The sequence below is a fragment of the Chenopodium quinoa genome, unplaced genomic scaffold (genome assembly GCF_001683475.1).
Source record: "Chenopodium quinoa cultivar QQ74 unplaced genomic scaffold, ASM168347v1, whole genome shotgun sequence".
NCBI classification, from domain to species: domain Eukaryota; kingdom Viridiplantae; phylum Streptophyta; class Magnoliopsida; order Caryophyllales; family Amaranthaceae; genus Chenopodium; species Chenopodium quinoa.
In genome coordinates, this window is record NW_018744469.1 from 1064586 (window position 1) to 1079774 (window position 15189).

At 40.7% G+C, this 15189-nt stretch overlaps 1 protein-coding gene across 1 annotated transcript; it reads left to right on the plus strand.

Annotated features, from left to right (window-relative positions):
- Nucleotides 1-10459: 10459 nt before the first annotated feature.
- Nucleotides 10460-11872, plus strand: LOC110697616. Its single transcript, XM_021875000.1, has 2 exons — nt 10460-10908; nt 10957-11872. Exons 1-2 carry the CDS (start codon nt 10460-10462, stop codon nt 11870-11872), a joined length of 1365 nt encoding a protein of 454 aa, XP_021730692.1.
- The last annotated feature ends 3317 nt before the right edge of the window (nt 11873-15189 follow it).

A 15189-nucleotide genomic window follows, 5' to 3' on the forward strand; every position in this document is an offset into this window, starting at 1 on the left:
GATAGTTTTCAGTGTAATTTCATTGCCCATCAACACTAGTTTTACTCTTAGTTATTGAAGAAGTATTTTGCAATATTGGTGTATGGTCAAGTTTGGAGCTTGGGTGATGTATGGTTCTTTACTTGGATTTCAATGAAGGTTTTGGTATATTTCTCTATATTCTCTTGTTTTTATGATTAAAGTTTCTACTTTTGTTAGTTTAGTTGATAAAAAAACCTTGTCTTTCTTACTATTTCATTGGTTATAATGTTGCTTAGCATGATTGTAGTTGTAGTTATGAATAGTGAGTAGTTTCTTGTTGCTAGGGTTTTGGTGAAGGTATGGTTTGTGTTTGATGTATGTTAGGCTAGGTTAATTTGGAATATTTGTGATTAAATATTCCTTGTGCTTATACTTATTGGCCACTCCATGTTTATGGCCATATGCATGTTGTGGTTGAGTGACTTAAACTAAACCATGACGATAATGTGATTTAGGAATAGTCATTAGGTGATTGATTATTGCATGACCTTAGTTTGTATGCCTTACGACGACAGTGTAAGAGTATGCTAGCCAGGAAAGCTCTTAATCCCGATAGGTGATTAGAGGGTATTCTTGATATTGCCTTGTACGAGTTGCTTGGTTTGCATGTAAACCTATTTCCCGATGCCTAGCATTGTTGAGTTCATAGCATGTTTGATCCTTCCCCCTAGAGCTTGTTTTAATTGTTATTTCATTCCCTTTAGTTATTACTTTACCCACCATATTTCTTAACCAAACTAGATTGACATTTGGAGATAAATAGCGGTGCTTAATCGTTTCCCTGTGTTTGACCCTTGACTTGCCTCTATACTCGTTTAGTTGCATGTTCAGGACTACAAATATCATTCGATAGAGGTATCTTAGTAACGACCTAAAATACCGCCTGTCAATGTCATCCTAGGAGAGGTCCAAAAAGGACCAATCACCAGTTGATACATGGCACTTTCAATCATCAGGGAAAAAGACGGCTTTCAAAGGCCTAAATCGCGAGAACGCAATAAAAATGGCGCAGCCCATTTACCTAGGTTGATGACCTAGAAAAGGGGGCACTAATTCCCATGACCCTATAAATAGGGAGATTTACCCCAATTTGGGGGCACGTTCATTTATTACACACAATCAAATCTCTCATATCAGAGAAAACACCTGATCTCGGAATCCGAGAAGATTTACTTTAACTTTTCGCTCTTTTTACTCGCCTTCGACTCTTACAAACTTGATCGTCGAAGGCGGAACTCCGCACAACCGGAGCTTCTGTTTGTTTGCAGGTACAAGCAAAGGAATCCAGTCTTGGTAACGTAACTCTCCTGCAGGACACATAAAAAACCCCAAAACATTTGGCGCCATCTGTGGAGAGAGTACCTCTAAGATGGTTTCTCAAGAGACTGTACCGCCTCCTAAGGACAAACGTCCAGAATTAGAGGTCTATTCGTACCATGATATAGATTCTGATCGAGAGGTCGAAGTACACACGGCCAAAGATGGATCCCTTAAAACCAGACGCATCCGTTCCAAGGATAATAGGGAATGGGGCGATGATTAGGCGGGTCCAAGTAAGTCAACCAGCCAGCCTCAGCCGGCAGGACAGATTGCTCATATCACCTGAGAAGAGTTCATGAAATTCATGACGAGCTTCAAGGAGGAGATGAAGGACATGATCACCAAAAAGACAGCTGGTCCCAACAAGGGTCAATTAGCAAAGAAGCCCTCTCACTCTGAGAAGGCTAAGTCGGTGAAGGACAAGCCACCCGCTCCGCATCCCAATACAAAGGACGGGGTGAAAAGAATGGTATCCTTCCAACAAGTGTATTATTCCGATAGAGGGTTCAGAGTTATTGGAAAGTTAATTCTTCAGTAAGGTCAAGTGATAGGAATGCCTAGGTGGAGGCCACTTCCGATCAGTAATATTAATGTACAATTAATATTACAGCTTAATCTTGACTGAACCCTTTAGGGTCACACCCAATCGAGTAACCGATCCGAGGCGACGAATCAATCTGAAGGATTAGAAGAGTCGTTACAGTATTACGTGAAATCAATCAAGTTACAAGTTTGAGCCTAGCCGTAGCCTCGCATTGGCCTAGCCATGTGAGTGCTAAGCTAGGCAAGACCATTCGCAATGCTAGACGCAAGCCTAGCATGCTAGGCGTGCTAAGACCATGCGTGCTAGAAAGCCATCGCACGTCGCTAGGCATAGCCTAGCACTGCTCGCAAGCATCGCAACCTTGCGTGCTTGCTAGCATGCTAGGCGCCTAGCCATCGCAGCCACGCACCATAGCATAGCAGCATGCTAGGCGTATTGCGCTATGCGCGGTGCTAGACAATCCTTGGTGATAGGTGCCAACTGGCAGCCTTAGCAGCCAAGGCAGGCTGCCAGCCAGCCAATTGGAGAGGAGGGTCGATTTGCTTGTGGGGACCAAGTGTGTGAGCTTTGCCTTAGGGAGCAAGGCCATGGTCCCCCCCTTTGGAAATGGTCCTCACCTAATCTCTCATCCTCCTTGTGACACTTGTAACTTATTGATTGAATTGCAATGTTATTTTTGTTTTAATTAAAATAAAATGGGAAACTTGAAATCTCCCACATTGATTGAGAATGGGAATTCAAGGTTCATTTCCCTATAAATACCAAGGTTTTGGGATTTAGGAAGAACACTTGAGTGGAACTAAAACGGCATCTCCTTGGAAAAGTGAGAAAACCTTAAGTTCGTAAAACTCTAGTTTTATTGGTCGGGTCCCGACTAACCTTCGGGACTTGGATCGTTCGGGTTGGGTTCGTGGGTACGAGCCGTCGGAGACCTTCGTATTTGCGGGGTTCGAGTTTTGAAGTAAGAGCTCGGGATTCGAGCGAAGCACGTGCCAAGGGTAAGAATGTCTTTCCTTCTCTCTCTTAATTGTTGTTTAATTTGTGATTACATGCTTAATCGTTTTAATTAGTGTACGAGTCTTAGGCGGGTTTCTCTTCCGCGTAGAGTCGGACTCTACGAAACCCAATAGCGGTATCGGAGCCGCGCTCACTTTAATTATTGTGACTAATAATTAATTAAGGTAATTTAAAATGGATTTAAATTTCTGGTTATGCTTTCTAATTGGATTAGAAGCTCGTTTTAATTAATTTTAATCTCGTATTTATTACTAATTTGGCTGACGAACCCAGATTTCGACTCAAAAATAGTGATTTTTGGGTGGAATCGATGTTCTAAATTTTTTCTGACCCTTTTAGGATTGTCCAGAAGCCAAAATCCACCCAGAAATATGTTTTTCGAGGGTTTTTTCGTTTTTGACGAAAAATTTTAAATCTTTTAACCTTGATTAATTATTGCATGTTGAAGTTAGATTAATGTATGGTTGCATCCCTAAGCTACTGCAATTATAAACCTCATTAAGCATGTTTATGAAGTCATAATTGGTGCTTAATTTGATGTGTTCACTTTTCACATAAACTTGAATTTTTCACATTATTGCAAATAATTGCTTCAAGCGTGAATGTTTATGGTGAACTTGCAATTTTGAAGCCCCTAATATTTCAAACATCCAATCTTTAATTGTTTATTTGGTTGGAACATTGATTGCTAAATTCCATATTGAACTAATATTTGGATTTAAACATTTTTATGTTGATTAAAGTCCTTAAAGTTCAAAACTTGTGATTGAGTTTTGATTAATCTTCATATTGGAAGATGTAATTTTTTCAATTTTACACAAGTTATTGTTGGAAAAATTTTTCATTGGATGAAAGGGTTTAATTTTCCAACCCCTTTAATTTTGTCAAATCTCATTATTAATTTACATTTGATTAAATTAATTATGAGTGTAGCCCTTCAATTTTTTTTGTAGCATAAAGAAAGACCTAAATTGTTTTAACTTCTTGAATAATTTAGGCTTGTGCACCATTGAAAATTGAATTTAATTAAGTTGGACTTGTTTTAATTTCATTTTTGGACTAAATTGATTCTAAAATAAGTTTAGAATTAATTTTATGTCACACGAATAACGAGATTAAAATCCAGAGAAAAATAACACAAATTAAGGCAAAGCGCCCAATCGCCACCAAGTCTAGCTTGGCTGCTCACGCAACCCACATGTGGCCGCCTTAGGTGCGCACAAGGGTGCTTCACCTCAAAATGTTGTTGTTGTTGTGTGGCTGGGCTCGTGTGTGTGGTGCTAAGTGCATGGTGCGTGGCGCATGGCTGCTGGCCATGCTTGTGCGTGCTGCTGGGCAGCAAAACAGCCACTCGCCTACCAGCGTTAGCAAGCAGCCAGCATGCATAGCATGCGCAGCAAGCTGCTGGTGCCAGCAAGCGTGGCATGCGTTGCTAGGCATGTCTGCCAGCACCTAGCACAGGTAGCCGCATCTCCTAAATGCTGCTAGGCAACCATGGTGTGCATCCCACGATTTTGGGTGGGTCGATTTCTTGCTTAAATTGGGCTATCGGTTTTTGCAAACATTTTCCGTTTTAATTTATTTAATTATTTTAACGAGGCTAGGCCTCGATTTTTCAGGCCTTTGCAAAATTTTTGATTTTGACAAAATTTGGGTTAACCGGCTTAGTTAATTGGATTAATTAAGTTGGATGAGGAATTTAGCGGGAGCTTCGTTAATTGCATGAAATAAATGCGTCTTAATCACATAAAATGTTAAACAACTTTGACTAGTTTTAATTAGGCGCGTTAATTGGATTAAGCACCTAAGTTAGTTACTAGTTCGCGCGCGTTATGCATTGTTACTTGTTTTTCGTTGTAAAATGCATGGGCCATTCACATATAATGAATGGATGAATGGAAGGTATATTGTTTCAAAGGTTTCGTGAAAATGGCAACTAGTGGGGCCCGATTAGGATAGTAAATACAGACTGCAATCCGTTATGTATTTTTGTAAATCTAAATATGGTCTGCGTACCGTTACGTAATTTTGTACCTTAATATTTATATTAATCCTAGTCGTAGTAGCTAGTAATTTTATTTTGGCGAAGATGTCTCAAGACGGCATTTCTATGAAAGCGAGCCAAGATGAAGACTCTTGAAGATTTGAAGATTTCAAGGGGTCATAGTAGTTGCCAAATGCATCTTATTTTATATTTTCTATATATAATTGTCCTTATATATGTGAATTATATGTTAGATGCATGTTTAAGTTTTCAAATGTTGTGATATTTAATTGAGTTCACTTAAATCAACCAACATAGAAACCCTAGGTCCCTAAAATATTGAGCTGAAATATGTCATTCCAAGAACAACACTTACCAAACTAATGCGCGTATGTGATGGGCTACGCCAAAGCAAGGCATCACTACTTCCCTAGGAACGTAAGGTATATTAGGTATACAAGTTGTCTTGGTTAAGCTCAACGATATCGGTAAGGAGTCCTTAGATGTCATGGCAATAGAGATAAAATGTCAATGAAGCATTAGATGCGACATTTTATCGAACTAAGAGTAGCTTGGAGCTATTAGCAATTGGATTGCTTACCCTAAAATATTAAGTATTAAGACAAGCCAAACCATGCTTAATCACTGTTTGATTTTTGGGATCTTGTAATCATTTTATTCTCGCCTCAAAGGGACTAATGTTAATGCGTGGATAAAATGCTCAATAAGATAAATTTGCATGAATGCGTTAAATTTCAAACTTATTGGTTTATGAATGGTTTTTCATTTCAGATTCTTTCAATTGTAGAAACATGTCTGCAAGTAACTCAAACAACCAGTTTTCATTACGCTCAATTCTCGACAAGGAGAAGTTGAGTGGGCCAAATTTTCTTGATTTGCAAAGCAATTTGCGTATTGTTCTCATGCAAGAACAAAAGGAATACGTCCTTGATGAGGAAATTCCTGACACTCCCAATGAGGAGGTCACTCAGGCTGCCCTTAACCGATGGCAAAGTGCCAATCGGGATGTCAAGTGCATCATGTTGGCCACTATGTCTCCAAACCTTCAAAATACTTTCTTTGAAAAGGAGACGGCTTTTAAGATCATTTCTGAACTTCATAATATGATTCAAGAGCAGGCCCGAACTGAAAGGTTCGAAACCCACAGGCAGATCCTTGAGAGCAAGCTCAAGAAAGGAGAGCCAGTCAGCCCGCATGTTCTTAAAATGATTGGATTATTTGAGAACATGTAAAGGCTCGATGTTGGGTATTCGACCGAGATGGCAATTGAAATCATTCTCCACTTGCTGCACAAAGGCTATGATCAGTTCAAGATGAACTATAATATGCACAGCATGGAGAAAACTCTCACCGAGATTCATGGTATGTTGAAGCAGGCCGAGCAAACCCTCAAAGATGAGGGAAAGCATGACATGCTCATGGTGAGAAAGGGCAAGCCATTTAAGAGCTCGGGCAAGAAGAGAAGCTTTAAAGGGAAAAAGAAGAAGAACTTTCCGCCTAAGTCAAGTGCTGCTAAGAGTGGCAAGGACAAGAAGGTAGCCTCTTCTAAATCCGATTCCGAATGTTTCTATTGCAAGAAGAAGGGACATTGGAAGCGCGATTGCCTCAAATTCAAGGAAGATAAGAAGAACGGCACCGTTTCTTCTTCATCAGGTATTTTTGTTATAGACTTAAACTTCGCTAGCAAAATATCATGGGTATTATATATCGGATGTGGCTCCAACCTTTGTTCCAATGCTCAGGGACTAAGGATAAATAGGAGGCTAGAGAAGGGAGAGTTCGAGCTTCAGGTCAGCAATGGAGCAAGGATGTATGTCGTATCCGTTGGAATTCTCAGTTTGTCCTTGCCCTCTAGGCTTGTTCTAGAACTTGACAATTGTTATCATGTTCCTAGAGTTACCAAAAACATTATTTCAATTTCGGCGTTGGACGCCAAAGGTTTTTAATTTCGAATTAAGAACAATAGTTATTCATTTTATTTCGATAATGTTTTATATGGTAAGGCATATTCAGAAAATGGTCTTTATAGACAAACAAGTTTATAACATTAATGATACCGCCAAAAGGGCTAAGACCATCGAGTCGAATCAAACCTACTTGTGGCATTGTCGTCTTGGCCATATTAACGTCAAACGCATCAAGAAACTTCTTCAAGAAGGTGTTCTTGACTCATTCGACTTGGAGTTGTTTGAAAATTACGAAGGATATCTATTAGGCAAGATGATAAAGCAGCCATTCTCCAAGTTGGGAGAAAGGGCAAGTGACTTATTGGGTCTAATACATATGGATGTATGTGGACCAATGAGTACACCCGCAAGGCAAGGTTGTCGATATTTCATTACCTTCACCGACGACTACAGTAGATATGGTTATGTCTACCTTATGTCGAACAAATTTGAATCTTTTGATAAATTCAAAGAATTTCATAGTGAAGTCGAAAATCAACTTAGCAAGAAAATAAAAGCACTTCGATCGGATTGAGGTGGCGAGTATTTGAGCCATGAATTCGACGGTCACTTGAAATAAAATGGTATTCTTTAAGAGTTGACACCTCCCAAAACTCCACAATGGAACGGAGTATCCAAATAGAGGAATCTAACCTTGTTAGAATGGTTTGATCAATGATGGGTCTTAGTAAACTTCCTATCTCTTTCTAGGGACACGCACTTCTAACTGGGGCACTAAAACTGAACCGTGCTCCGTCAAAAGCTGTCGAAAAGACTCCATATGAATTATGGACGAAGAAACCTCCGAGGTTGTCTTTTCTTAAGATTTGGGGTTGCGAAGTATATGTCAAGAGATTAATTTCTGACAAACTTCACCCAAAATCAGACAAGTGTTTCTTTGTGGGCTACCCAAAAGAAACCAAGGGGTATTACTTCTACAATAATCCAAGAACAAAGTGTTTGTTGCTCGTGATGGTGTCTTTTTGGAGAAGGAACACCATTCCAAAATGACAAGTGAGAGGAAAATCGAAGAGGTAGAGCAACAAAGTCAACATGACAAAACTGACAATCAAAGTGCTTTAGAAGCAGCTGTTGACATTGGTCTAATTCGAACCGACAATGCAAATGCTCAACCTATTACCCTGTGTAGGTCGCAACGGCCAAGATCTTAACCAGAGAGATACCTTGGTACTATCTTAACCGAAGATCAAGACATCCTAGTTATGGATGGAGATGAGCCAGCGACATACAAACAAGTTATGACGAGCCCCGACTCTGCTAAATGGCAAGAGGCCATGAAATCCGAGATGGACTCCATGTCTGAAAATCAAGTCTGGGACTTGGTTAATTTGCCCGAAGGTTATACACCTATCGGTTGTAAATGGATTTTCAAATTGAAAACAGACAAAGATGGAAATGTATCTATATACAAAGCTAGACTGGTGGAAAAAGATTGCAGGCAAATTAACGGAGTTGATTATGATGAAACCTTTTCACCAGTTGAATTCTTAAGTCCGTCCAGATCATCCTAGCGATTGCTGCATATTACGATTACGAAATATGGCAAATGGATGTCAAAACCGCCTTCCTTAATGGGATTTTGGAAGAAAATGTGTATATGACACAGCCAGAAGATTTTGTTGATCCAAGCAATGCTGGGAAGTTATGCAAGCTTAAGAAGTCCATTTATGGACTAAAGCAGGCAAGCAGAAGTAGGAATCTGCGATTCGATGAAGCCATTAGTAAGTTTGGTTTTATCAAGAATCCAGATAAGTGATGTGTGGCATTTATGCCACCTTTTTACCCTCTTTCATTAGAGATTTCCCCCAGATTTGTCACTCGTTTATGCCTCTTTTCACCTCTTTTATCTCTATTTTAGTCATTTTGGCTCCTTCTCATGTTTTCCCTTCCCCTTTCGTCTTTTCTTTTAGTTTTTACCTCCTTTTCGTGTGTTTTGATAGCTCCTCGCACTCGTGGGCAAATCATGGATTACTAGCTTGAGTGGAGATGCTAAAGAAGCTTGCCAAGGAAGTCGAGATGCCAAAATGGAGAGGGCGCGCTAATAAGCTTAGTCACGGGCGCGGGCTTTATAGCCGCGGGCGCGGACAGGGAGGCCCTGATGCCAACAAGAGAAAGTGGAGATGGCGAGCCGCGGGCGCGGTAGAGAAGACCCGCGGGCGCGGCAATCTGGGTTTGACGAGCTTATTACCCAGCTTGGAGAGGGCGCGGCAGCCTGTTCGGAGAGCCCTCTCCCTTGCCCTTTTTCTTCATTTTGGTAGAAGACTATAAATAGTCTTTAGCTTGAGTTTTTCATTAATTTACTATTCCATTGGCTTAAAATCATTAGTAGAGAGAGAATATCCATGTCTTCTAGAAAGAGAAAACACTAGTCTTCAAGAATCAATCTTTGTAATCAAATATTCAAGCTTTCTTCTAGATTGTTGCTACTACTTTGATGATTTGGTAATCTTTCATCTTTATAATATCAATCTTTACTTTTGTTTCTCTAGTTTTTGGTTTTCTTTGTTTTATTGTTCTTACTTGAGTTTTCTTTCATAAATATTCAAGCTTTATTATTTACTTTGATTTCCTTTCAAGTTAGAATCGTTAGGTTGTGTTGATTTCGAATATATGCTTATGTTAGTTGTCATGGCTATTCCCTTTCTTCTAGCTTAGGTTTTTAGCTAGGGAAGGGGGTGAAAATCATGTGTATTTGATTATCTATTGATTATTGATTGGGATTTATTTTTGAGTTGATGATTTGAGCTAAAATATGCTTGGAGTTAGTGTGTGCACCTCTGATCCCAAGAGTCTAGCCCTTGGTTGAATGCATGAGAATGATTTAATCTAGGTGTGAATGATTTCATCGACTTGCTTGAGTAGTTTCATGAGTATGAACTATCTTAGGTAGAGTTTATACTCCTAGAATTGGTTCCTTATCGATTTTCATTAGTATTCCTTGTTCATGATTGAATCCCCCTCTCCCTAGTGCTTTTGCCATTGTTATCTCTTTATCTCAATCCTTTTACTCGCATATAGAAGTGACCTTTCTTATCCCTTGTTTTTAGTTTATACTTGACTCATTAGTTGATAGTTTGTCTGTAGGATTTCTCACAACTATATCTCAACACTCTCTTTGTTACTAGCAATTTATCCTAGATACCATATTAATTGTGCTAAACCCCCGTTTCCTTGGGAATCGACCCTAACTTACCACTATCTAAAGAAATTTTGATAGAGATAGGTTAGGAGATATAAATTGTAATTTTGATCTAGGGTAGTAAACTAACGACCTATTGTCCAACGATCAAAATTTTGGCGCCGTTGCCGGGGAGACGGCTTGTTTTGCACTTTTAATTTGTGTTATTAGTGGATTTGTTGCTTTTTGTATTGTTCTTTTTCCACTTGCTAGTCATTGTTAATTGTTTTCTTAGCTTTGGTGAATGCAAAGAAGATCTCAAGGACCACCTACTCACAACATTGATCACGAAATCGACCGCACCTTGAGACAAGTCCGTAGACTTTATCAAGAAGAGGGGCGAGGTTTTTGGTGCCATTTTTTATACTGAAAGTGATTCTTGGTCCTCACATTCCCAAGGTGACGAAATGGCAGGACAACAAGCAGATGTTTTATTTCGTGAGTTCGGTAATCCGGAGGATTATGAGCTCACCGGTGGGATATTGCTACCCGTCACAGAAACTAATTTCACCATCCATCTTCAATACACTCGAATGGTTCAAGCGGAGCAATTCTCAGGTTCGCCAAGTGAAGACCCCATTAAGCATCTTGATAGATTTCTTGAACTTTGTGCCATGATACAAACCAACCAAGTTTCTCAAGAATACATTCGGATGCATCTATTCCGGCAATCTCTTGCGGGGAGAGCAAAGAAGTGGCTCAAGCAAGTCAAGCCTAATTCTCTCACAACATGGAGAGAAATTGTCCAAGCATTCTTGAAAAGGTTCATCTCCGAAGAGAAAACCGCCGACATGAGGAGGAAGATTGCATCTTTTGAACAAGAGACGGAGGAAAGCCTTAGTGAAGCTTGGGAGAGGTTTAAAGAGTTGGTGCAAGCATGTCCTCACCATGAATACAATCAAAGCTTACTCATGAGGTTCTTCTATGATGGTTTGGAACCGATGTCTCGAGCTAATTTGGATGCGGAGGTGGGTGGACAATTGATCAAAGTCCCTCAAAATGAAGTTGAAGCAACAATTGAAGAGGTAGTCAAAAACTACTCTTGGGGAGGTAGAAGGAGGAATGCGCCAAAGAAAGGTGGGAAGTATGAGTTGGAAAAAGTTGATCAATTGCAACATCAAATTGAGCTTTTGACAAAGGGGCTCGCAAAGTTGAACACCAATATCACTAGTGGTGCAAGCTCCTCCCGATTCAACTCTTTCTCTTGTCAAAATTGTGGTGGCACCAACCACGATAGATCTTATTGTGGAGGTTTGAGCCCGGAGCATATAGCGGCTTATAACACAAGGCAAGATGAATATAGGGGAGGTGGCGGTGGAGTAGCTTGGAGACAACCACCACCCGGATTCGCAACCCAACCTCAACAATGGAATCAACAAGCTCAACAACCATACAACTCCAACATCCAATATCAAAACCCATCTCCATTCCAAACCCAAAACCAAAGAGGAAACTATGCAAGAAACAACCAACACAATAATCAACACCAATACCACAATCAAAGTCAAACGACTCAAAGGAGTCAAGAGCAAACATCTCAACCCAATTCTAATCAAACCCAAATTCTTCAACAACTTCAAGCCATGAATCAAAAAATGCAAGAGGTCAAGGCTCACAACAAGATGGTTGATTCACAACTAGCTCAATTGGCCGAGAGGGTTCCTTTCAACTCATCTTCTACTTTACCCGAACAATCACAAACCAACCCTTCTAACATCGTGAAACCCGACTCTTGCAAGGCAATCACATTGAGATTGAGCACATCCTATGAAGGTCCCAAGGAGGGAGATGGCAAAGAAAAGAAGGAGAAGAGAGGGTGAGTGAAGATAAAGAAGTTGAAGAAGAGAAGGTTGATGAGGAAGAGAGGAGTATCGAGAAAAAGAAGTCTAAGGATGTTGTGACATCCTCAACTTCTAGTGAGGCTAGAAATCTTGATGGATCGGTTCCTTTTCCCGGTCGACTTGCGGAGAGAAAATTGAATGACAAATTCGTAAGGTTCCTAAGTGTGATGAAGAACTTACACATTAACCTCCCTTTCATTGAGGTAGTCACACAAATGCCTTCATACTCCAAGTTCTAGAAAGACATTCTAGAAATGTGATAGGGTATAGCATTGATGATATCAAGGGTATTAGCCCTTCTTTATGCATGCATCGTATTCACCTTGAGGATGATCAATCCACCTCCATTGAGCCTCAAAGGAGGTTGAACCCTAACCTCCAAGAGGTTGTCAAGAAAGAAATTTTTAAATTGTGTGAAGCGGGTATAATCTATGCTATCTCCGATAGCAAGTGGGTTAGCCCGGTTCACGTGGTTCCAAGAAAGGGTGGAATGACCATTGTCAAGGGAGAAGGAGGAGAGGAAATCTCCACCCGGACGGTGACCGGGTGGAGGATGTGCATTTACTATAGGAAGTTGAACAAAAACACTAAGAAAGATCATTTTCCTCTCCCCTTCATGGACCAAATGTTGGAGAGACTCTCCCATCACGCTTTCTTTTTCTTCTTGGATGGATATTCCGGCTTTGTCCAAATTCCTATCCATCCAAGTGATCAAGAGAAAACTACTTTTACATGTCCATATGGGACATTTGCATACCGAAGAATGCCATTCGGGTTATGCAATGCTCCCTCAACTTTCCAACGATGCATGACTTCCATTTTTTCTGAAATGCTTGAGAATAAGATTGAAGTTTTTATGGATGATTTTAGTGTTGGTGGCTCGTCTTTTGACACATGTCTTATTAACCTTGAAAAAGTTTTTAAAAGACGAGTTTAGTGTTGAATTTGGAAAAATGCCATTTTATGGTCGAGGAAGGTATTGTCCTAGGCCATAAAGTATCAAAAAATGGCATTGAAGTTGACTCGGCTAAGGTTTCGGTGATTGCTAAGTTGCCCCCTCCTACCTCCGTTATGGGAGTGAGAGCTTTTCTAGGGCATGCCGGTTTTTACCGGAGGTTTATCAAAAAAATTTCATCAATCACCAAACTCTTAACCGAGTTACTCAAAAAGGATGTTATGTTCAATTTTGATGAGGCTTGCCTTGAGGCATTCCAAAAGCTCAAGGAAGCCCTCATCTCCTCTCCCATTGTGCAAGCTTCGGATTGGAGCTTGCCCTTTGAACTAATGTGTGATGCTAGTGATCTTGTAGTAGGTGTCGTGCTTGGACAAAAGAAGGAAGGTCGATCCTATGTCATCTACTATGCAAGTAGAACACTTGACGAAGCTCAAAGGAATTATACCACAACGAAAAAGGAAATGCTAGCGGTTGTCTTCGCCATAGATAAGTTTCGGTCTTACCTCATATGCTCAAAGGTGATCGTGTACACGGATCATGTAGCGGTTCGTTATCTCATGACCAAAAAGGAAGCAAAACCGCGTCTTATCCGTTTGGTTCTTTCGCTACAAGATTTTGATATTGAGATTAGGGATAAAAAGGGAGCGAAGAACTATGTAGCGGATAACTTTCTAGGCTTCCTTTTGATAATAAGGATGCCCAAAAATTCGTTTCACGGTGTGAAAAATGCCAAAGAAGTGGTGGCATAACCAAAAGGGATGAAATGCCTCAACAAAACATTTTGGAGGTCGAGCCATTCGATGTTTGGGGTGTCGACTTCATGGGGCCTTTTGTCTCTTCTTGTGGAAATCTTTATATCTTGGTGGCGGTGGACTATGTGACCAAGTGGATTGAAGCTATACCATCCCCCACCAATGACCATAAAGTGGTGCTCAAGCTTCTCAAAAAAGTCATATTTCCACGGTTTGGGGTTCCTAGAGTGCTAATCAGCGATGGTGGTTCTCATTTTGCCAAGAAGAAATTCGAAGCTCTCCTCAAAAGGTACGGGGTTCATCACAAGGTTGGTCTCCCTTACCACCCTCAAACTAAAGGACAAGTGTAAGTGTCCAATAGAGAGATCAAAAACCTTCTTGAGAGGATGGTGAACAAGTCTAGAAAAGATTGGTCTCTCAAGCTCGATGACACGCTTTGGGCTCTAAGGACGGCATACAAAACCCCCATTGGCACGACCCCCTACCGGTTGGTCTATGGGAAGGCTTGTCACTTGCCGGTTGAGTTGGAATACAAGGCTTGGTGGGCGATCAAAGAGCTCAACATGGACATGTCCTTGGCGGGTGAGAAAAGATTGCTTAAGCTCAATGAACTTGAGGAGCTCCGGTATGATGCTTACGAGAACTCGAGGCTCTAAAAGGAGAGGACTAAGAGATGGCACGACCGACATATAAGGAACAAGAGCTTCAAGGTTGGAGACAAGGTGTTGTTGTTCAACTCTAGGCTTCGGTTGTTTCCCAAAAAGCTAAAATCCAAGTGGTCGGGGCCCTTCACAATTACAAGGACTACTCCTTACGGGTCTTTTGAGTTGGAAGCGGAGGGGAACAAGTTCATGGTTAACGGCCACCGTTTGAAGCTCTACCATTGCAATGATCAAGTTGGCATGATTGAATGCATGAGGCTCGATCCGCCGGATCCTAAGCCATTTTCTTTTGGAAGAAACTATGTACATGACACAGCCGGAAGGTTTTGTTGATTCAAGCAATGCTGGGAAGGTATGCAAGCTTGAGAAGTCCATTTATGGACTAAAGCAAGCAAGCAGAAGTTGGAATCTGCGATTCGATGAACCCATTAGTAAGTTTGGTTTTATCAAGAATCCAGATGAGTCTTGTGTTTACAAGTAGTTCAGTGGGAGTGACATCGCATTCCTCGTCTTATATGTCGATGACATATTGCTCATTGGAAACAACATTCAAATGTTGGAGTCTATAATGACTTGGCTTGGGAAATGCTTTTCAATGAAGGACTTGGGAGAGGCACAGTACATATTGGGCATCAAGATCTATCGAGATATATCTAAAAGGATTATTGGATTGAGCCAAAGTACTTATATTGATAAGGTACTGGCACGATTCAACATGGAAGGGGCCAAAAGAGGGCACCTACCCATGTAACATGGCATAGCTCTCAGCAAGCAGCAGTGTCAACAGACACTTGATGAGCGAGAGAGGATGAATTAGATTCTATATGCTTCGCTTATTGGATCAATCATGTATGTCATGATATGTGCTAGGCCGGATGTATCGTATGCCTTGAGTGGACGACCCGATACCAATTAGACCGAGGAGAG